Raw genomic sequence first — 23,818 nt, forward strand, 5'->3', positions numbered from 1 at the left:
TCCCAGTAGGGAAGTAGGTAAAAAAACTTAATAGCATATTCCTCTTACAAGACCATATCAACCAGGCCAAACTTAGTATCTGCTCAAAGTAGAATAATAGACATTTTCTCCATTTCCTTCACCTAGGATGATACATGCACACAAATGAATATTCTTGGTCAGAACTGCACCCAAGTACTTTAAATCACGTGATTAAAATATTAAGGCAAGTCTTGCAAATAATTTTACTGATTTAAACACTAACTCATATAAGAAAATATACATTCCGATATTATTGTAGGCTTTACATTAGATGTGTAGATTAAAATCATTCCTGAAGTTTTTTGATCTAAGTTGGATTTCAACTGAAGGTAATGGGAAAACATCACTGCCTAGATCTTGAATTACACAGCAGCGACACGCTCCACATGCTTTACAGCATCCCTCAACTTGCCGACAATGTCCTGAAGCTCTTCTAAGGAACAAATAAATCTCACTATTTCACTTGTCTTCCCAAATTTAACAGTACTGTCACTCGATTCTACATGAAATTGGATCAAATACTGTACAACTCCAGCATGTTCCAAACTGCCAGTCTGTGAATAAATTAAAATATTAAAAATGAAATTTAAACAGCATTACACTATTATCCATCAAAATTGATGTTCAAAATACAAAATATATACAGTTGAACAATCAAAAATTGACACATAAAATATGTTAAAGTCTTGTATTGGGTATGAAAGTGATCCAACTCACTATTGCTTAACGTGTTTCTGTTGAAATGCAACTGTCTGTATATCAATATAACATAAAAGAATACAATGAAATGGATAAGAAACTGTCATAATGGTTAAATAAATATGAGAGGTGAGGGATAAGCCTGGCAAGTGGAGCTCTATGTGAAGCACTTCTCAGCGTGTCAGTGTTAATGTAAGGGAGATGAGATCCGGGATCAAATACTGGTATCGGCAATAAGCATTTTTTTTCTTACTGGAATCCGTTACTCCATTATGTAACTGCATTTCCCCTCAAATGCTTGCCATTAGCAAATAGTTTATCACCACAGGTCCCTTGAAGGACAGTTATAGATGTGCATACAAATATGAGATGTGTCATGCACAGTGGTGAATAGCCTTACAATATTACGTGTGTTCATACGAATGCCAGTTAGCTTCAAGAAAGTGTACCCGCCTGTCAAGGTGGAAACCAGGGTTCGCATCCTACTCTAATTGCATGTAATGAACTTCATTATTAAATAAATATGTGAAGTGAAGGAAACGCTTGGCAAGTGAAGCTTGATGTGAAGCACTTCACAGAGTGTCAGTGTTAGTGTAAGAGAAAGGTCCATGGTTATCAACCAGGAGATCTAAGGTTCAAATATCGGTATCAGCAAAATACATATACATTATTTTTTCTGGACTCCGTTACTCTACTGTGTAGTTCTTTTATATATTAAATTTCCACCTTGCTCACACTAGTTCAACGAAGTCTAAGTCAGGAGCTCGAGGGACCTAGTTGAACAGTTCAATGGAGTCCTGCTCAGAAAGCCAGCCCCGAACATGACCACTCGTATGGATTGGAGACTTCCTTATCTAACTCATTACTCTTTTTCACAACTTTCAGTTTTGTGCTAACCATATACATACGTACTTCTATTCACTGCAAAATCTAGCACTGTCCTTCTCATTATGTTTGTCCTGAAAAGGACTAATTTAGATATGATTTAATACTTAGTCTAGCATCAATCGTCTTCAACTGGTGATGATGATGATGACTGCTGTTTAAAGAGGCCTAACATCTAGGTCATCGGCCCCTAATGGTACGAATGTGTATTCATTCAGGAACAAACAAAATTGTTCACGCTGCTATTTGAACCTTAGCTCTTACGGTAGCACGAATTTTGTAGCCTACAGCTCACCTACTGCGCAACGTGGGAGAGTGCTATGTGCTTATACACTCATGTACATAAAAACCAGAACACCTTGAAAGACTAGACATAGGAAGTTCATATTTACAGGACATGTGCATTAGTATGTTCTGAAGAAATGATCAGCATTTGAACCATGTCGGCCCTCAGGTTCAAGGTCCACATTGATATTTCGGCGCACCACCAGCTGGTAAAATGTGCCTGCGGCTCTCATTGCCGCTACAAATCGAAGATAATGGATCAGTGTGACTTGAACAGACGTGCAGGATGCCTCGCATACGTATGCGAGAATCGTACCATCAAATGAGTGAGTTTCAGAGGGAGCATTATTGGCATGAGAGAACATGATGCATCCATCCAGAAAATTGCTGCTCGTGTGGTACGAAGTGTGTCGGCAGTGCAACGGGTGTGTACAGAATGGTTCACAGAAGGCCGTAGAACACTATGAGATGGGTCTGGTCGCACCACCCAGACCATCCCCCCGAGAAGATCAATACCTCATTCGAATGGCATTGCAGGACAGATCTGCGTCCTCCTCAGCTTTGGAGCAACAGTGAAACGGTGTAACACATCATACACTATCAGAAGTGACAGTCTGTCACCGTTTATTACGGTGTGGGTTGCCGGTGCATTGTTCACTTCTCCGCCTACCTTTGACTAATGTGGATAAACATGCTAGACTGCAATGGTGTATGGAACGTCACTTGGGACAGGAATGTCAGCAGATAGTGTTTTCGGACGAATCCAGGTTCTGATTGTTTAAAAATGACGGTCGCAATTTGGTTAGACACAGACGCGGGAAAGGCATCACGTTGAATGCATTCGCACAAGACATACAGTGCCAACTGAAGGCTTTATGGTGTGGTGTGCTATTATGTACAACCACAAATCACAGTTGGTGCATGTCCGGGGTACTGTGACCAGTTTGACTTACGTGAATGACATCCTGCGACCCGCAGCCGTACCCTTTCTGCAAGACACAGCAGGCACCATATTTCAGCAGGACAATGCACGACCACATGTTGCTGCACAAACACGTGCCTTCTTGTTGTCACAGGACTGTTGCCCTGGCCCACCAGATCACCGGACTTGTCGCCAATCGAAAATGTGTGGGATAGAGTGAAACGACGGGTGCGGCGCTGTGACCCAATGCCAACCACCAAAGATGAACTGTGGAACCAGGTGAATGCAGCATGGATGGCTATACCCCAGGACGCAATTCGCACCTTATATGCGTCGATGCCATCAAGCATGGAACAAGTTATCAGTGTCCATGGAAGACCCAGTGCCTACTAGGCAACAGGACACATGCTGAACCTAGGTGACTGAAATGCTAATCGTTTCTGCAGAACATACCAATGAACATGTCTTGTAAATATGAACTTCCTATCTCTAGTCTTTCAAGGTATTCAGCTTTTATGAACATGAGTGTCATTATTTCATAATGGTGTATGCAAGTGCATGTTACAAGGAGAAAAAGGGAGGAGTGAGAGCGACTAACACGAGTGAGAAATACGGGCTATGTTGCAAAACGCATCCAGCAGACTGTACAAAGCCAAACATAGCCGAATTGACTTTCTTATATTTCATGTCTCTAGGGATGCAACAAATTTTGATTGTTCATCCGTACATGAACCCAAATTTCTTGGACGACATAATTTAAAATTGGAGGGTGGAGTGCATTAAGTACCTTAAAGCAATTGTTTTCAAGTTTTTCTGCCCTCATGGTTTCACTGATCAACTACATTCTAGCCCTGCCTGCTAAATCATTTTTTAAAAATTTATTTATATATTTATTTGAGATCAGCAACAGCATAACACCGAATTACAAAGATCTGCAATATGTACAATACATATTAATCTAAAATGAAAAATATACAAACATTTACAAAGGACACAAATATAATAAAAACTGTACAATTCTATATTTTACATATTTACATAAACAATTATACACACAAAGGAAAATACACTTAAATACAAGAGAAAAGACAGGAAAGAACCAAAAGGAAATTTACTGAAATTTAAACACAATTTAAATTATTTTCTGACCATCGGTAATATAGGTTGTAGGAAACCCCTATACTGGCCGAACTACTTTTGATATCACTTGTTGGCACCAGGGTGCAGCACTCCCTGAGGAGCTCAGGAACTCTCTTACCTTCAGTCAGGTACATTGCTTGCTTTTGCTGGACAAGGTCAGTTGAGCAATATGTTGCTTAAGCTGTGGAGAGTCCTTGTCACCATGTTAGGAAAACCACGCTACCGGTTCACATCCTTGTCTCTTTGTTTCAGCTACCATGTTTATTCCGGCATAATGGCTACTGCTTTCATTCCGCGAACATCATACCTTCTTGGATGTGATCAGCAAGTGATACAGTAACTGCAAACACCGCATGTTACTTGCAGTGTTTTATTTAAGTGTTGATTACTCTCACTGAGCGTTGCTCATTATCATTGTGTGAGATGTAATAATTCTCTGTCCATGTAAATAAATACTGATACAGCTTGGAATATCTTTGTCTAGTGAGTAAAAATCTATCATTGCTGAATACCAATGTAATAATGGATGCCTCGGAAAATAGCCTAAATGAAAATGCAGTGTTGTATCGTGTAGCCACACGATTGCTACCATTCTGGCACCCTGTGCTATGGTTTGCATCTTGAACTATCCGGTGTGACAATCGAGAGGTAAAAGTTTAGTCATATCTTGGCACAATTCAATCACTGGTACACAGTGGAAATTGATGAAGTTACTATGTCACTGGGCGAGTAGTCCAGCCACATACTTTCAACTGAACTTATCCACCCCTGGTCAACATCAAAGGGCGATAACTTTGTTAGGTGCCAGCCCCGTCGTAACCCCTTTCGGTATTTCCTGGAAGGAACTGGTGAGTCAACTAGGAGCTCCCAGCCCGAAGACATGGCTGGCCTTTCTGCGTATTCTTCTCTTCATCTGGTTTCACCATGTGCTTTCTTGGAGGTGCAACAAGAATGTTCTGTCTAGCCACATCACGAATATTTTGGTACTCAGTACCCCAGCTATAAAATGGAGGCCAGCCGCAAACAGTGTTGGAGATTGGTAGCTGGACTGCAGCGACAGCAGTGTTGGCTATCATCAGCGTCCCATCGGAGCCTGAACGAGGAGTTGCTGTACAGTTGGAATGTCGAGTATGCGTTGGGTGTTCCACCAGTCCATTGGAGTACCGAATACTGTGTTTGTACTACTGTGGACTGTAGACAGACTTGGGAGTCTGTATGTGGAGCATTTGGTGAGAGTAGAGTTGTTCAGACTTTGTTGTGGGGAGTACTGTACTGCCGGTTAGCACTGTTGAGCTGTTGCTATTTAATTGACTGTGTTAAGTACAGTAGTTCACGGTGCTTGGCTGTGTGAATTGCTGGACTTACTAGAATTGCTGGAGTCGAACCAAGGAGTAGTCACTATGTGTTGTGGGATTCAGCAGCCCTATCCATCTGTACACAGCTGCTATATGGGGTGGCTGGACTTGCAAGACAAAGTGAATGTAAGGTGAGCCTGTCAATAAGCATCATAACAGTCTCAAGTAATACCAACAAGCAGGAATACCTGCTGTATGAAGAGGACAAAGACTTGTAAATAGCAGCAGCAACTACTGAGTGTGATCATTCATGGCTGAACAGAAATGAGTGTATATGTCTGCGTACATTTATCGGGACACAGCAATAGAACAAAGAGCGCTTTATTTGTAACAACTCCTTAACTAAGAGGAGACGGGAGACCACAAGTTATCGCCCAGTTCCTGTGGCACTTTCAGAGGCCGGCCCCGGACGTCCTGATAACTTTCTCAGCCCCATATGGTCTAGCAGCTTGCCAACCTACCTGGAGAAAATCCAAGCCAGTCGATTAACCTAGAGACTGTTTCTCTGCTAGCCAACTGGATTTATGTAGTAGTCCCGCAGTAGACCTCATGACCACCACCGCCCAGCCCATCACACCCAGATCTGATAAAGCATACCAGCCACAGTGAATTGAACTTTCACAAAGTGGCTGCCCTAAGTACTCATATGATGCCTGGCTGCCAGCAGTATTGATCACGGAGCCTAGAATCCCAGTGTCACCATTCTTCCAGCCACCATCTTTTCCTACAAACATTCATCTGTTGGTATCATCATTGCTTTGGTGATGCTGCACAGAGGTGTACTCAGCCATACAATTACCAGCCACGAGGAAACTCCAGAAGCAGCCATTAATGGTGGCACACAACTGCCTCAACAACAACTGGTAATCTCTTCCTGATCGATCAGACAACTAAATGTAAGTTTCTGATCGACAATGGGTCACTGTGTGTGCCCACGGCACCCACTCCTAGGATGCCGCGAGCGAGTTGATTACACTTTCAGTTGGGTATCCACCATTCTTAATTTACAACTTTGTTGAGATTTTATCTGACAGTTCATAGTCAGAATGTTCACCATACAAATTTATTTCCTGTCATTTTAAAACTTTCTAGTACAACATTGTTGTCACCATCTTCTTGATGGAACTGCTATCAACTTCAGGATAAACAATTAAGACATCCCAACTCAGCATCAAATCCATTTAATCCACTTGCGGAATTCCCAGATCTCCTCTGACCATGTGGAGCGCCTCGGAAGATACGACACAGTACTGTTCAACGCAACCAGGCCATCGGTTCCCTGCCGACCCTGTCATCTCTATCTCAAATGCCTGAAGATCACCAAGGCCATGCTGCAGGAAGGAACTGCAAGTTGCTCCGAGAGTCTGTGGTCTTCTACACTCCACCTTCTTCCCAAGAAGGATGGCTGGAGACTTTGTGGTGACTATCGTGTATTCAAAGCCAGAACAATCCAAGGCAGGTAACCTATATAACATATTCAGGACTATTCCCAAAAGCTTGTCAACTGTCCTATTTTCTTCACAAACGATCTTGTGAGAGTCTATCATTATATATCTATTAATCCAATGACATCTCCAAACAGCCTACACCTTCCAGCATTTCATGGATGAGGTGCTACGAGACTTTGTTACGACATCTTGGTTTACTCCAAGTTACCAGAGGAGCAGCTTAAAAACTGCTGCACACCCTTCACTGCTTTGTTTTCGTACGGAGTTATAATTAATCCCAACAAAGTGCGTCTTTAGTGCACTGAAAGTCAAGTTTCTTGCTTACTAAGTATCCGCCAAAGGATCTCGACCATTGATGGAAGGATCGCAGACCTAAACGGTTGTCCACCTCCCCAGAACATCAGATAGCTTCAACATTTCCTTGGCATGCTCAACTTCTACAGACGGTTACCTCCAAAAGCCGCTGGAGTTCAGACACCACTTTACACTCTCACATCAAGACCCAAGCTCAAAGGTTCTTGGCCCACTTCATAGTAACCAGAATTTTCCATGCATTTGAGGCAAGTCACCTTGACTCTACTGGCTCATCCCAACCCCTCTGCCACTCTTCAACTTGTCACAAATATCTCCATCACATTCAATGGCACAGTTCTACAGTAAGTAGAAATGTGATGGTGTGTGGCAACCTCTTGTATTCTTCTCTAAGAAACTGAGCCCTCTTCAGAACAAATACAGTGCTTATGATAGACTGGTAGCCATCAAGGAATCTATTGAACATTTTTGATAAAATCTAGAAGCTCAAGATTTCATCATATTTACCAACCACAAGTCTTTTGCATATGCTTTTCAGCAGATGTAATCACTCTTTTCCACATCAGTTCAAGCATAGTCCAACAGTCCAATTTACCATGGACATACATCCCATCCCAGGCTACGTCAATGTTATGACTGATGCCTTATCCAAAACAACTGTTGTTTCTGCCCCACTGGAATTTTCACAGCTAGGCCGATCGCAAGAAGTGGACTCTTGAGCTACCACAACTTCTCGCTGGAGATTCAGCACTTACCTCCAGAACGTACACATCCGAGGACCCAGTACTGAAAGCTACTCTGACACATTCATAGGATACCCTTGTCCCTACATATCTATGAATCTCCACTGCCAAGTATTTCTGTCCCTCCATGAACTGTCAACTTGGAACAAATATTTCCACCAAATTTGTAATCCGACGATTTGTATGACCTTCAGCAAGGAAAAACTGCTGCGCTTGGGTCAGTGAGGAAAAACTGCTGCCATTGGCTCTGGCTTTTCAGCCTGATATCCAAGTCTTCTATACCTGAGCCCGTCTATGGAGAACCTTCATGCATATTAGGAAGCTTTCTTGTAACTACTGCTGTCCCTGTGGTAACCTCTCACATAATTCAACGGTCGGCTGCAGGAACAGATGGCTCACTTCCAACCAGTTCCGATGCATCAGAAATCTAACTGCTCCACCTTAATCCATTGAGGATTTGCACATGCCAATCATATGCTCTTGTGGCAGGTTGCCATTCACTGCGGTCTTGACCCTAAGTTACAGTGGACCTCAAAGGTAATCAACTGCTCGGAAAAGACATTCACACTGTCAATCTACAAGTCTGTGTGTCCATTCAATCAATCAATCAATCAATCAATCAATCAATCAATCAATCAATCAATCAATCAATCAATCAATCAATCAATCAATCAATAAATAAATAAATAAATAAATAATGATCTGCACTTAGGGCAGTCGCCCAGGGGGGCAGTTTCCCAATCTGCTGTTTCCTAGTCTTTTCTTAAATGATTTCAAAGAAATTGGAAATTTATTGAACATCTCCCTTGGTAAGTTAATCCAATCCATAACTCCCCTTCCTATAAACAAATATTTGCCCCAATTTGTCCTCTTGAATTCCAACTTTATCTTCATATTGTGATCTTTCCTACATTTAAAGACACCACTCAAACTTATTTGTCTACTAACGTCATTAAACGCCATCTCTCTGCTGACAGCTCGGAACATACCACTTACAAGTGATTAATCTCATTATTTCAGCAGTACTGGATTTCAGTATATTAAAAGTTTTTACAATTGATTTATTAATATCAACCTTTTCAATACTTAACAATCCTTGTGACTAGGATATAATTCATGTCTGCGTTTTCCGTGCTTGTAGGCCATGGTCCAGGAGCTAGTGAATGTCCCAACGTGTCTTATCATGCCCGGCTACAGAGGGAAGCCATTGAAATCCTAAAGCACACCAACAGCTTCAACCGTAAGGAGGAATCTGAACGGGTAAACAAAGCCTGGTTTCCAGTCTTGAAAGCTCTAAATCCTGAAGGACACGACAGCCGCGGCAGATCAGAAGAAAGCAATGGGTGATCAGCTGCCTGTCTCCGCCAAGGCAGGTCAATGTACACCGGGCTCCCTAACGCTTCAACCATTGGCCGAAGAACAGCCAATCAGCGACCTCCCCCCACCGTGGCGGCCAATAGGCGAGCAGCGTACCGTATCCTGCACTATATAAATAGCGGGTATTACAACAGCACTTCATTCCACTGAGAGCTTCGCTGCTATTGAAGTCAGTCGGAACCCTTGACAATGCCGAACGCAGTCTTCGGTGAAATGTCGGGACATTCACTAGCTCCTGGACCACGGCCTACAAGCCCAGAAAATGCAGACATGAATTGTAACGCCGGCCGTGAAAGCCCCTAGGAAGCATCATCAGCCACTCAATTCCTAAAATTAGTTGGAGCTCTGAACCATTTTTTTTTGTTTTTGCTAGTTGCTTTACGTCGCACCAACACACATAAGTTTTATGGCGACGATGGGATAGGAAAGGGCTAGGAGTGGGAAAGAGGCAGCCGTGGCCTTAATTAAGGTACAGACTCTGCATTTCCCTGGTGTGAAAATATGAAACCACGGAAAACCATCTCAGGGCTGCCGACAGTGGGGTTCGAAACCACTATCTCCCAGATGTAAGCTCACAGCTGCGCACTCCTAACCGCATGGCCAAATCGCCTGGTGCTCTGAACCAGGTGTTAAGGGATAAACTTACTTATATAACATCTGGTTCAGAGCTCTGACTAATTTAGAGAATTGATTGGCTGCTGATGTTTGCTAGCATAAGCAAAACATGTACAACAACAACCTAAGTAGAATAATTATATCCTAGTCACAAGGATTTAAAGTACTGAAAAGGTGGATATCAATAAATCAACTGTAAAAACTTTTAATACATATCACGTAGTCGAGCAGCTTGTCTTCTTTCTCCCAGCCCAAACATTGCAACATTTCTGTAACGCTACTTTCTCTAGCCGTGTCAACCTTCTCAACCCTTTCGACAGGTCAGGTGTGTACAGATTTCACTGTAATGACTGTTCCAGCATTTACATTGGGCAAACAGGGAGATCCTTCAAAATCAGATACAACGAACACATTAATGCCATTAAATACAAAAGATTCTCAGCAGTAGGACGGCATACGCATGATTACAAACACAGCTTATACGGCATCAACAATGATTTAGATATCATCGAAGTGATGAATAAAGGGCTTCTTTTAGACCTAACAGAGCAGTGCTTCATTCTTTTGGACCAGTACTACAACCCTAATTTTAATCTTAATGAACTGTCCGAAAAACCTACTATCCTATTTGATATACTCATTTCAGTTATTAGCAAGCTTAAAATTCCAAAAGATCAACCAATATATAAAACAGTTGGCAACACTCTGGCGTATTACACCTACCGGAATTCACGCCCCCCCCACCCTTACTCGTCTGTTCCTGCGACCTCCCCTCCCCCTACCAGGCACGCCCCGATTCCCCGCTGATGCATGCGGCTTGTTGCCTGACACACCGCTCGGCAGTTTCGCTCGCCAGTTCCTCTTTAACTTCTCGTCGGTATCGTGGTGCTTGAGGTGAGTTTTCAAAATTGCCTGATACCTTTCTCAATCCGTTTACATCATACTTATATGGTTTTCAATTTCTTTTAGGTCCGTTTTGAATCAAGATCCTTCTAGAATTACATTTGACCACCTGAAAACATCGCTTCTCATGAACTCGCACCCATTAACCTACGGCCTCAGTCCATTCACATGTTTGAATATACTACTGAAATATAGGTTTAAAAACCATTTTATACCCTGATAGTCAAGCTATTTCAGTAAGATTTAAGCAAGATACAAGCCATGAAAGCCTTTTACTTGATTCTAAAAAATCTGACCAGTTTATGACGGCTTTCTGATTATAATCTATTGAGGAACTATCTGTAACAAACATCGGACAATAAATGCTCTTCTCTCTTATACTATATAGTAATACTCAGAAAAATTTAGCTAATAATGTATATATGCTGAAATCTCTCATGATAGAACGTTCAAAAAGATTTTATATATTGCTTCAAGGTCAATACTTTAATTTCAATCAGCTGTTTAGATAGTCTAGACAGAAGATTTTACAAAAACTTGTTGGCTACTGTAACTCTATACACAATCGTAGCATTTAACATCACCAGGTGATAGAAATGCACAGAGCTGTACATAGATCAATTTTACCTTTTGTTTAGAACTTTATTATGATGTATATATGAGAGTTTTATGCAGTCAAATGTTTTATATTGTTATGCAGTTATAAATTGCTAGACTTTTAGAAGGTTTATTTGTGTATATACATATGTAATTTATTCAATGTCCTTGTTTGCTAAACCTAGACTGATGATGGCTTAAAAAATGCCAAAACCGGTACCTAAAACAATTATTAATAAAATGTGACATTTTAATTTATATCACATTTTAAGTTGTATTGAACAGGTGGAGAATCCTACCCTTTATTTTTGAATGCTACTTTTTTTTGTCGGAAATCACCCTGAACAAACCGTGCTGCTTTTCTTTGGATTTTTTCCAGTTCATGAATCAAGTAATCCTGGGGCCTGTTCCACGAACGAACTTTGCAACTTTTCAACTTTGCACTTTTCACTTTTCAATTCTTGCAAAGTGCAAAGTCTTTCTGTTCCACCATGAACTAGGCTGTACTTTTCAATTTCTTCGCAAAGTGAAAAGTCTTTGCGAATGAGTGATCCGATCGAGTTTATTCTATGAGCAAACTGTATATGATTTTAATGCTTTACTTTTCGCGGCGAACTTGGCGGTACAATTGTCGTACCGTTTAAGTTTTTATCGTGGGAAAGAAAGGTTATTATAAGAAGCTGGCTGTGCTGGAAGTTGTCAAGGAGAAACGTGACATCCTTTTCTGACAACTTTAAAGATAACCTCTCAAATGATGACACACATCAATTAACGAGAGTACCGTCAACACATATACACACAGAAAGACATTCACCCTTCATTAGAAATCCGTCGCTATATTAAGTGGATTATCAGGCCAACGTACTGTTAGGAAATATTACATTTACTATAATATCTACGACTTTGGTAACAGTTCTGCAAATAATTGATTTTGATGTCCCATGCATTGCTGTTACACAGAACAGCTGGGCACCATTTACTAAAAAATGTAAACATAAGAATTTGTTCTTTTTTGGAAAGGAATTTACTTCTTTATCTTTCAATAAATGACCGATCATTTCAAGAATATAGTCAGCCTCTTGGGATAATACGAAATCACTCGCGATATTACGTCGAAGTGAGGTTATGAAAATTAATCCTGTCTTTGTACGTTCCATTATTGGATTCTTCATCACTGTCCTCACTTGATGCTAACAAAAGCTCACGTCGTGACGTGTTTATATCACTAAACCAAATTCTACGCCAAGAAACTAATGTACATACTTGTTAATTAACATATGAAAAGGGAATCATCTCTTTGCAAGATTTATGAAAACTTTTCACTTCATTTCTTTGCACTTTGCATTTCTGTACCAATAGAGGAACATAACAGGCTTGAAAAGTGAAAAGATTTCTAACTTTTCACTTTGCAAGCTAAATCTGAAAAGCGATGGTGGAACAAAATCTGAACTGAAAAGTGCAAAGTGCAAAGTGAAAAGTTGCAAAGTTCGTTCGTGGAATAGGCCCCTGGTGAGGGTCCCATACACTGGAACCATACTCTAGTTGGGGTCTTACCAGAGACTTATATAACCTCTCCTTTACATCCTTACTACAACCCCTAAACACCCTCATATCCATGCGTAGAAATCTGTACCCTTTATTTACAATCCCATTTATGTGATTACCCCAATGAATATCTTTCCTTATATTAACACCTAGATACTTACAATGATCCCCAAAAGGAACTTTCACCCCATCAACGCAGTAATTAAAACAGAGAGGATTCTTCCTATTTGTGAAACTCACAACCTGACTTTTAACCACGTTTATCATCATACCTGCTATCCATCTGACATTATCGAGGTCATTTTGCAGTTGCTCACAATCTTGTATCTTATTTATTACTCTATACAGAATAACATCATCCGCAAAAAGCCTTATCTCTGATTCCACTCCTTTACTCATACCATTTATACAAGGTGTCTGGGTTAAAGGAATAATAATATAAAATTTAATAACTTGAGAAATAATGAAGATATCGTATAATCTCATACCCGCACTGTTTTCTCGAAAATATCGCTTCCAAAATTGGGTCCTGTTTAAAATTTTGGGAAATTTATCTTTCTGAATGCGTGTAAATCGGGCATCACCGCCGGCACGGCTTGGCAACAATGATCCCTCCGCTCTCAGTATACGCTACTTCCGCGCTTGGCGTCAAGTCTCACGCACGTTCTCAGAGTATCAGCACGAATTCCACAAAGCAGTTGCGATCTTTTGCTGCAAGTGAGAAACTGAAAGTAGTTCAGAAAGCCAAAATTATTGGAGGGAAGAAATACGATATTGACGAGTTGTGTATTCGCGATTGGAGAAAGAAGAAAACTGTGCTATTAATATGGAGTGGTGATCGTATAGCTTTTCGAGGACTAAGTGTACAGTTTCCAGAAATTGAAAAAAATGTATAAATATGCGACAGAAAGGCGGGAATTGGGATATTGTGTGTCAACCGAAATGTGTCAGCTAAAGGCATTAGAGATCGCAAAGGAACTTTCATCGGAAGGATTTAAGGCAAGCCGAGGATGGGTTTGTAATTTTTATAAAAGAAATGGGCTGAGCGTACGAAGGCGTATCTCAATTTCACAGCATCTTCCTGGTGCCTACGATGAGAAGTTATTGTCGTTTCAGCGTCACATAATTCGGTTGCGGAAGGAAAATGCATATTTGCTTTCCCAAATTTGCAATGCTGTCAGACGCCAGTCTACTTTGAAATGTCAGTAGACAGGACTGTGAATGTTAAGGGTGCGAAAAGTGTTACCATTAGAACAGGTGGTAATGAAAAACAACGGTGTATGGTAATGTTGTGTATTCTTGTCGACGGAACCAAATTGCCACCGTACAATGTTCTCAAGCAAAAGACGCTTCCTAAAAATCTACCCGCAGGTGTTATCGTCAGATCTCAGAACTCTGGCTGGAAGGACAGTTCACTTGTGGAAGACTGGGTAAAGTGTATCTGGCAACGTTGCCCTGGTACATTATTGGAACAAAAGAGCTTGCTTGTTCTCGACAGTTTCCGCGGCCATACAACACACACTGAGAAGAAACAGATCAAGGATGGGAAAACCTACCTAGCAGTCATTCCGGGCGGGATGACGTCTATGCTACAGCCGCTGGATGTCTGCATGAACCGTCCATTTAAAGCAGCATTAAAACAGCTCTATACAGAATGGATGGTGGCTGATAATCACAGACTGACGCCAACTGGTCGCATTCAGCGCCCGAAGTTCAGCTGCCGTGTTCGTAGATTTTGACGGCATGGAATCGTATCCCTGGAGACCTCATACGGAAGAGCTTCAGGAAATGTAGCATTTCTAATGCTATGGATGGCAGCGATGACATTTTGTGGGTGATGAAAGTTTCGAAGTTGGTACTGATGATGATTATGAATGAACTCATTGGATATCATTCTGGAAATGTTTGTTTACTTTTATTTGTATTTTCTAATCATTTGATGTGTATTAGTAAAGATTGTAAATAATTTTGACTTCACTTTTTTTAAAAATGTTGTTCTTTCAAAATAAGGGTGCAGGTCTTATTCAGCGGCGGGTGGTATTCAAGATTATACGGTATTTATTGGCGGTTTGTTTCTAGAACTAGGGTAACAAAATGTTTTCTGTGTTCGCTTGCGGCGACCGTGGTAACACATGCGCATATCTGCATCGTTCACGAGAAGTGCGGCAGTAACCATGTGGACTCCACAGCAGAAGGTGTTCTGTGTGCTTTCGCTCGCATAGATACAACCCGTTACACTAGCACAACGTAGATTTCGGCATGAGTATGGAATGTTACCAACTGATGATGTTCCCTCTTACGTAACAATCATGAAATGGGACAGGCGCCTTCGAGAATTTCGGGCCTTCGTAATTTATGAGCTTCATATCCGTACTGATGATTCACACAAAATGCAAAGAGGAGAAAAATTCCACCTAATCAATACTTGTTTATTATTGTAATTATTGCAAAGAGGAGAAGAATTTAATAACAATAATAAACAAGTATTGATTAGGTGGAATTCTTCTCCTCTTTGCATTAATCTGGGACCTTACCGTCGATGTCGGGCCGCCACGCCAAACATGCAGTTTCAGAGGCTACTGTTGATTTAATCCGGAGTCCTTCAAGCGGAGCCCTCGTAAGTCATCTCGACAAGCAAGTAGGCAGTTACAGTTGCCTCGTTCGACAGTACACGATTTCGTACACAAAAGGTTGCGCCTACGGGCGTACTAACTGCAGCTTCATCAGAAAATCAAACCACAGGACAGGCCGCTACGGAAGGCATTCACAGAGACAATTCTGGCAAAAATTGATGGAAACGAGGCATTTCTCTATTTGGTCTGTTTCTTGGACGAGGCTACATTCCATATTTCCAGCACGGTAAACAAGCACAATTGCCGCATATGGGGATCTGAAAACCCCCCAACATAGTGATAGAGTTGGAACGGGACTCTCAAAAGTGAATGTGTAATGTGGATTGTTGAAGGACAGGGTTATTGGCCCATTCCTCTTCGCAGAGCCTACAGTTAATGGAACACGTTACCTTACATGTTGGAGCAGTATGTTGTGCCATAACTTCCTCGTGACATGATCTTTCGGCATGATGGTGCACCATGCCATTATGCAGAAGTTGAGGGATTTCTTGAATCGTGAGTTCCCAGATCGCTAGATTGGGAGAGGTAGTCCATCAATTGCTTGGCCCCCTAAAAGCCCCGACATTACGCCACTTGATTTTTTCTTGTGGGGGTTTGTCAAGAATCAAGTGTACCAGACACCAGTTCGTGATCTACCAGATCTGCGTCACTGCATTTGTGCAGCTATCGCAAATGTTACATCTACAATGCTGCAGAACACTTGGAGAGAAGTGGAATACCGATTAGATGCCTGTCGCGTCACTAATGGTGCGCATATCGAGGTTTATTAGGTATGCAAGCAAACATTTTGAGTTACCCTACTTGTAGAAACAAACTGCAAGTAAATATCTCCACTACTTCTCAAGATATTAAATTTTATATTATTATACCTTTAACCCAGACACCTTGTATATACACAAGAAAACAAAGGTCCAAAAATACTGCCTTGAGGAATCCCCTCTTAATTATTACAGGGTCAGATAAAGCCTTGCCTACTCTAATTCTCCGAGATCTATTTTCTAGAAATATAGCAACCCATTCAGTCACTATTTTGTCTAGTCCAACTGCACTCATTTTTGCCAGTAGTTTCCCATCATCCACCCTATCAAATGCTTTAGATAGATCAATCGTGATACAATCCATTTGAAATCCTGAATCCAAGATATCTGCTATATCTTTTTGGAATCCTACAAGTTGAGCTTCACTGGAATAAATGCAGAATCAGCAGTGATCGATTGAACCTTTCCTAAACGCGAACTGCCTTCTATCAAACCAGTTATTAACTTTGCAAACATGCCTATTAATCAGAAAGAATGCCTTCCCAAAGCTTATACGCAATGCATGTCAAACTTACTGGCCTGTAATTTTCAGCTTTATGTCAATCACCCTTTCCTTTATACCTACTATAACAATTCTCCATTCATTTGGTATAGCTCCTTCATGCAAACAATAATCAAATAAGTACTTCGGATATGGTACAATATCCCAACCCATTGTCTTTAGTATATCCCCAGGAATCATATCAATTTCAGTCAATTTCCTACCTTTCAACTTTTGTACCTTATTGTAAATGTCATTGGGTTTTTTCTTTTTCTTCACGTCGCACCGACACAGATAGGTCTCATGGTGACGATGGGACAGGGAAGGGTTAGGAGTGGGAAGGAAGCGGCCGTGGCCTTAATTAAGGTACAGCCCCAGCATTTGCCTGGTGTGAAAATGGGAAACCACGGAAAACCATTTTCAGGGCTGCCGACAGTGGGGTTCGAACCTACTATCTCCCGAATACTGGCCGCACTTAAGAGACTGCAGCTATCGAGCTCGGTAAATGTCATTGTTATCATATGTAAATGTTAATACTCCTTTAGCATTAGTCTCCTCCTCTATCGGGACATTATCCTTGTAACCAACAATCTTTACATACTGCTGACTGAATACTTCTGCCTTTTGAAGATCCTCACATACACACTCCCCTTGTTCATTAATTATTCCTGAAAATGTTCTTCTTGAAACCAGTTTCTGCCTTAAAGTACCTATACATAACCTTCCATTTTTCACTATAATTTGTGACTGCCAATTATGCTTGCCATCATGCTATCCTTCGCTGACTTCTTTGCTAGATTCAATTTCCTAGTAACTTCCTCCAGTTTCTCCTTACTTCCACAGCCATTTCTAACTCTATTTCTTTCCAATCTGCACCTCCCTCTTAGTCTCTCTATATCTCTCTTATAATAAGGTGGGTCTTTACCATTCCTTACCACCTTTAAAGGTACAAACATATTTTCACATTCTTCAACAACTGCTTTAAACCTATCCCAGAGTCTGTTTACATTTTGATTTACTGTTTTCCACTGATCATAGTTACTTTTTTTAAACTACCTCATGCCTGTTATATCAGCCATATGGTACTGTCAAATAGCCCTACTTTTATGAACTTCCTTTCTATCTCACTTTTAAACTACAACAAAAACAGCTTCATGATCACTAATACCATATATTACTTCGGTTTCTCTATAGAGCTCATCTGGTTTTATCAGCACCACATCCAGGATATCTTTCCCTCTAGTTGGTTCCATCACTTTCTGAATCAGCTGCCCTTCTCATATTAGCTTATTTGCCATTTGTTGGTCATACCTCCTGTCATTCGCATTACCTTCCCAATTGACATTTGGTAAATTCAGATCTCCTGCTACAATCACATTCCTTTCCATGCAGTTTTCAACATACCTGATAAGCTTATCAATAATTTTGAATCGGCATCAGCACTACCCTTCACCGCTCTGTACACTCCAAAGACATCAAGATGCCTATTATCTTTAGAAATGAGCTTTACACATAGAATTTCATGTTTGTCCTCTTTAACTTTAACATAGCTTATAAATTCTTCTTTCACCAGAGTGAATACTCCCCTCCCACCAGTCCTACCCTATCTCTAAGACACACAAGCCAATTCAACAGCAATAAAAGTGTTTTAATTTTATCCACCTATTCAGTACTTTTATTTTCACTTATAGTGGCTACAGAAATAGACTACCAGTTAAATGGGACATGTTTTGCCCTCAATTAAGGGCATCTTCAGCCTAAAAACAATCATCAAGAGTACAACTAATATTCAATGTGGAAGCTAAAAATTTAGCCAGTTACTAAATTCAGGACATAAAAATGTGAAAAATGATACACTATATAAAGATGCTAATGGAAACACTGTCAATGATTAAACTAAAATCTTGTCGGAGACTAAAACTTCTTCCATTAAAATTCTAATTAAAACAGTTTATTTAAAATGTTAGTGGAATACCAAAGTGGTAATAATATACAGCCAACAACATGAGGGCGTGAACACAAGCATAAACATGATTGTCAAAAATACAATATGTCCAAGGCCTCTGATGAAATTCGTGAGCATTAAGTGAAACAGAAGCATCAGTTGAAAAATTGTAGAAGTGGCCCTTAGCACCGGTAGGCAATACTATTGGCTGAAACCTTGTCAGGAAATGTCAATAGATACTGAAATAATGTTTTCTCTAAGAGAAGGAAAAGGTGAATTAAGAAGTTGAACGTAAGGAGAGAATTCGGATTACATAATTTGAAACAGATGAGGACTTACATGTTAGTTGAAAGTTGTTATTTGTTATCTACTGTTGTGTTGGTTGCTGCCCTTCTGTTAGCTCTGAATCTCGTGTCGTGACTGTGCTGCAGAGGCGGCAGTGAACTCTGAGGGGAAGGAATAGGGGAGTATGAAAGGGAGGAGGGGATGGGTGGAGTCAATTGTGACGAGGCTGACAAAGGGGCGGAGCAAACCGTATTGCTGGAAGTAGCCCTAATATCTGTAGGTATGGGAGAAGTATTAGATTATGAAGAATTAAATATATTAGGTATCCTAAATTTATTCAAACTAACTGACACTTTAATAATTTCGGCATTAATTCATGTAACATACTTTTACTGTCCGTGGTTTCATTAAGATTCTGTTCCTTATTGTATGTCTGATCTAAATAGATATATGAACTTTCTAATTCGTTCAACATTCACCCTTTTTCTATGTTTCTAATTATCGCTAGGTCTTTCTCTATGGATTCAAATCTGTGACCAGCCTCCCTCATATGCAAACTCATCGCTGAGTATTTCCTATGTTTTTCCACGTTAACATATTCCACGTATCTTGTCATAAAACTTCTCCCAGTTTGTCCAACATATGAAAAATTACAGAGTACATTTGAGTCTGTATACTCCTGATCCCAAATAACGATTTTTGTCATAATTAACTTTTTTATGATTAAAGAATATGGACTGGTTAGTATTACTAGTTCTAAAAGCTATATTAAAATTATGTTTCTTGAATACGTTAGTAATCTGGTGTATAGCTGGCTTGGACGCACGCCAAATTTAAGCAAAATGTCACACAAGTCAATGGAATGTTCTTAGGTTGTAACGTAATAAGCAGTCCAAGCCATAATATAACCCAATGGCAAGGTAAATGAATTATGGCTTAAAAATGAAATCAAGACATATTACAGGAAGAAATCCAAATTGAATTTGCAATTATATAACGTTCACTTAGCGGTGACACAGGATTTAGCACCAGTAGAACGGCAGTCATTTTATCAACACATGGAACACAAATTAACATATGCACTTAGTAAGAAACAGGATACATTGAATAAGAAATTGAATAATTTGATAGACTCACAAATACGTCACAGTAAACAAACGAAACAAGAACAAATTAAAGGCCCATCGGACACTGTTACTCCCATGGTAGTTAACTTGACCAAGGTACATTTTACGGAAGGAGAGAATGACCTACTTAAAAAGGGTCGAAAATACAATTGGCCTAATAAAGATAGAGAAATAGACATCATTAACACAGTTGCAGAAGCGGAGGCAAACATATCAAAACTCCCACGCGATGTACAAGACGAAGTAAGATTGGAGGTAAAGAAGAGATTACCCAGATTAGCTAAAGAGATTTATACCAATTTTGATCCTAAACAGAAAACAATAAAAAACATGAAATTGAAAATTGAAGATAATATTATAGTAACCAAGGCTGACAAGGGGGCTGCGATTGTTTTGATGGATAAAGATACATATATTAAGAAAACTGAAGATTTTTTTGATAATAACAAATACACATTAGTGACTAAATATCCGTTAGCTAAAGTTCAACGCAACTTAAAGGCCTTACTTAAAAGATCCACATCTCCTTTTAGCGAACAAGAACAATTAAAACTTGTCACTATGAATCCTAGGCTCCCAGAAACTAGAGTTTTGCCCAAAATACATAAAAAAGATGTTCCAATTTGTCCGATAATCAATTGCTGAAATTCTCCCACGTATAAGGTCTCCAAATACATTCATAATTTTTTGAAAAGACTTTTAATAATTAACAACCAATAAGAAATTCTATTGACTTGTGTGACATTTTGCTTAAATTTGGCGTGCGTCCAAAACAGATGATGTGTTCATATGACGTAGTGAATATGTTCCTGAATATTCCGACAGATAAAACTGTTAATATCATTCATGATAATATTTTTAAATACAGTAATCTTAGTAAAATGGAAGTAGAAGAATTCACTTGTCCAACCCTTGTCCCGTTTCCCTACGGGGTCGGGTATGAGGTGAGATGAATTTGTCGTGGCGGTTTTTTATGACCGGATGCCCTTCCTGACGTCAACCTCATCAGAGGAGTTAATGAGAGATGAAATGAATGACGTGATATATGATAGTAGGGAGAGGGTGAAACCCGGTGCCGGCACATAGCCTACTCCTGTCGAATAGCACCAAGGGGTCTGCTCAAGGCTTAACGTCCCCATCCGACGGACGAATCACCATCAACAGCGTCATATGCCCTCACTCCATATGAGCACTGCGGAGAGGTGTGGAATTTAATCCAGGCTTTTGGCACGCAATCTAGTGATTAAAAATTGTATACCACCACCTCCCCTACCCTGCCGGCCAACATTCTGATGGTGAAAATTTTTTCGACCAACGGGACTCGAACCGGCTAACCTCGGTGTTAGACCGTTTTAGACTTCAGCGCCTTAACGATCATGGCCACCAGGCGGGCTGAAGTAGAAGAATTCACTAGGTTGTTAAATTTCGTATTAGACAATAATTACTTCTCATTTAACAAAAAAATTTATAAACAGAATGGATTAGCAATGTGTGACCCAATATCGGGCATCCTTGCCGACATATTTATGGATTCAATCTAATACAATGAAATAATAGCAAAAATTAAAGAAATTGATTTATGGATGACATATGTAGACAATACGTTTGTAATCATAAACAAAGATGTCACTAATGGTCAAGAAATCTTAAATAAGTTAAATGAAATCGAACCTAATTTGAAATTCACGAAAGAGGACGAAATCGATAACTCATTGAATTTTCTAGATGTAACGGTTATGCGTAAGGTTAACACTCTTGATTTCCAAATATTTAGAAAACCAATACAATCATCTACAACTATAAACAATTTTTCTTTACACCTGAATTCACATAAACAAGCAACTTTTCACAGTCTGATTTATAGAGCACTTAGAATCCCTCTATCTCCCAAGAATTTGAAGAAAGAATGAAATTATATTAGGTACCTCGCTAAACAAAATGGTTTCAAAATAGAAATGATCAACAAATTAATCAATAAAATTAAGAACAAGTTATCCACGAATCTGATACAAAAAAAAAAAAAAACCTGAGTACGCTACATTCACTTTTAATAATCCAGCTATACACCAGATTACTAACGTATTCAAGAAACATAATTTTAATATAGCTTTTAGAACTACTAATACTAACCAGTCCATATTCTTTAATCATAAAAAAGTTAATTATGACAAAAATCGTTATTTGGGATCAGGAGTATACAGACTCAAATGTACTCTGTAATTTTTCATATGTTGGACAAACTGGGAGAAGTTTAATGACAAGATACGTGGAACATGTTAACACAGAAAAACATAGGAAATACTCAGCGATGAGTTTGCATGTGAGGGAGACTGGTCACAGATTTGAATCCATAGAGAAAGACCTAGCGATAATTAGAAACATAGAAAAAGGGTGAATGTTGAACGAATTAGAAAGTTTATATATCTATTTAGATCAGACATACAATAAGGAACAGAATCTTAATGAAACCACGGACAGTAAAAGTATGTTACATGAATTAATGCCGAAATTATTAAAGTGTCAGTTAGTTTGAATAAATTTAGGATACCTAATATATTTAATTCTTCATAATCTAATACTTCTCCCATACCTACAGATATTAGGCCTACTTCCAGCAATACGGTTGACTCCGCCCCTTTGTCAGCCTCGTCACAATTGATTCCACCCATCCTCCCCTCCCTTCCACACTCCCCTATTCCTTCCCCTCCGAGTTCACTGCCGCCTCTGCAGCACAGTTACAACACGAGACTCAGAGCCAACAGAAGGGCAGCAACCAACACAACAGTAGATAACAAATAACTTTCAACAAACATGTAAGTCCTCATCTGTTTCAAATTATGTAATCCGAATTCTCTCCTTACATTCAACTTCTTAATTCATCTTTTCCTTCTCTTAGAGAAAACATTATTTCAGTATCTACTGACATTTCCTGACAAGGTTTCAGCCAATAGTATTACCTGCCAGTGCTAAGGGCCACTTCTACAATTTTTCAACTGATGCTTCTGTCTCACTTTATGCTCACAAATTTCATCAGCGGCCTTGGACATATTGTATTTATGACAATCATGTTTATGCTTGTGTTCACGCCCTCATGTTGTTGGCTTTATATTATTACCACTTTGGTATTCCACTAACATTTTAAATAAACTGTTTTAATTAGAATTTTAATGGAAGAAGTTTTAGTCTCCGACAAGATTATAGTTTAATCATTGACAGTGTTTCCATTAGCATCTTTATATATTGTATCATTTTTCACATTTTTGTGTCCTGAATTTTAATAACTGGCTAAACTTTTAGCTTCCACATTTAATATTAGTTGTACTCTTGATGATTGTTTTTAGGCTGAAGATGCCCTTAACTGAGGGCGAAACATGTCCTATTTAACAGATAGTCTATTTATGTAACCACTATAAGTGAAAATAAAAGTACTGAATAGGTGGATTAAATTAAAACACCTTTATTGTTGTTGAACTGTAAATTTTCAATACAGACCAAAAATGAGATTTATAACATGTAACACACTCCAATTCCGTGAGAATACTTCTGCATCCATTATATCATTTCTCAGCCATGATTCAACTCCTTTTACAATATCTGGTAAGGATATATCTAGTAAATTACTTAATTCTATTCCTTTCATTACAATACTTCTACACTTCAACACTAACATTTTTATGTCATC

General features: G+C 39.6%; 1 protein-coding gene across 2 annotated transcripts in view; it reads right to left on the reverse strand.

Moving 5' to 3' along the window:
* Window positions 1–206: 206 nt before the first annotated feature.
* Window positions 207–23,818, reverse strand: part of LOC136864132 (COMM domain-containing protein 3) — a 37,341-nt gene continuing 13,729 nt past the window's right edge. The window contains exon 3 of one of the 2 annotated variants that reach the window (XM_068226176.1): window positions 207–575. In XM_068226176.1, coding sequence (XP_068082277.1) covers window positions 384–575 — 192 coding nt within the window. In that variant the 3' untranslated portion in view covers window positions 207–383. The remainder of the gene's footprint in view (window positions 576–23,818) is intronic. The other variant, XR_011017816.1, reaches the window with a different exon arrangement.

Source organism: Anabrus simplex, chromosome 2 (assembly GCF_040414725.1).
Source record: "Anabrus simplex isolate iqAnaSimp1 chromosome 2, ASM4041472v1, whole genome shotgun sequence".
NCBI classification, from domain to species: Eukaryota; Metazoa; Arthropoda; class Insecta; order Orthoptera; family Tettigoniidae; genus Anabrus; species Anabrus simplex.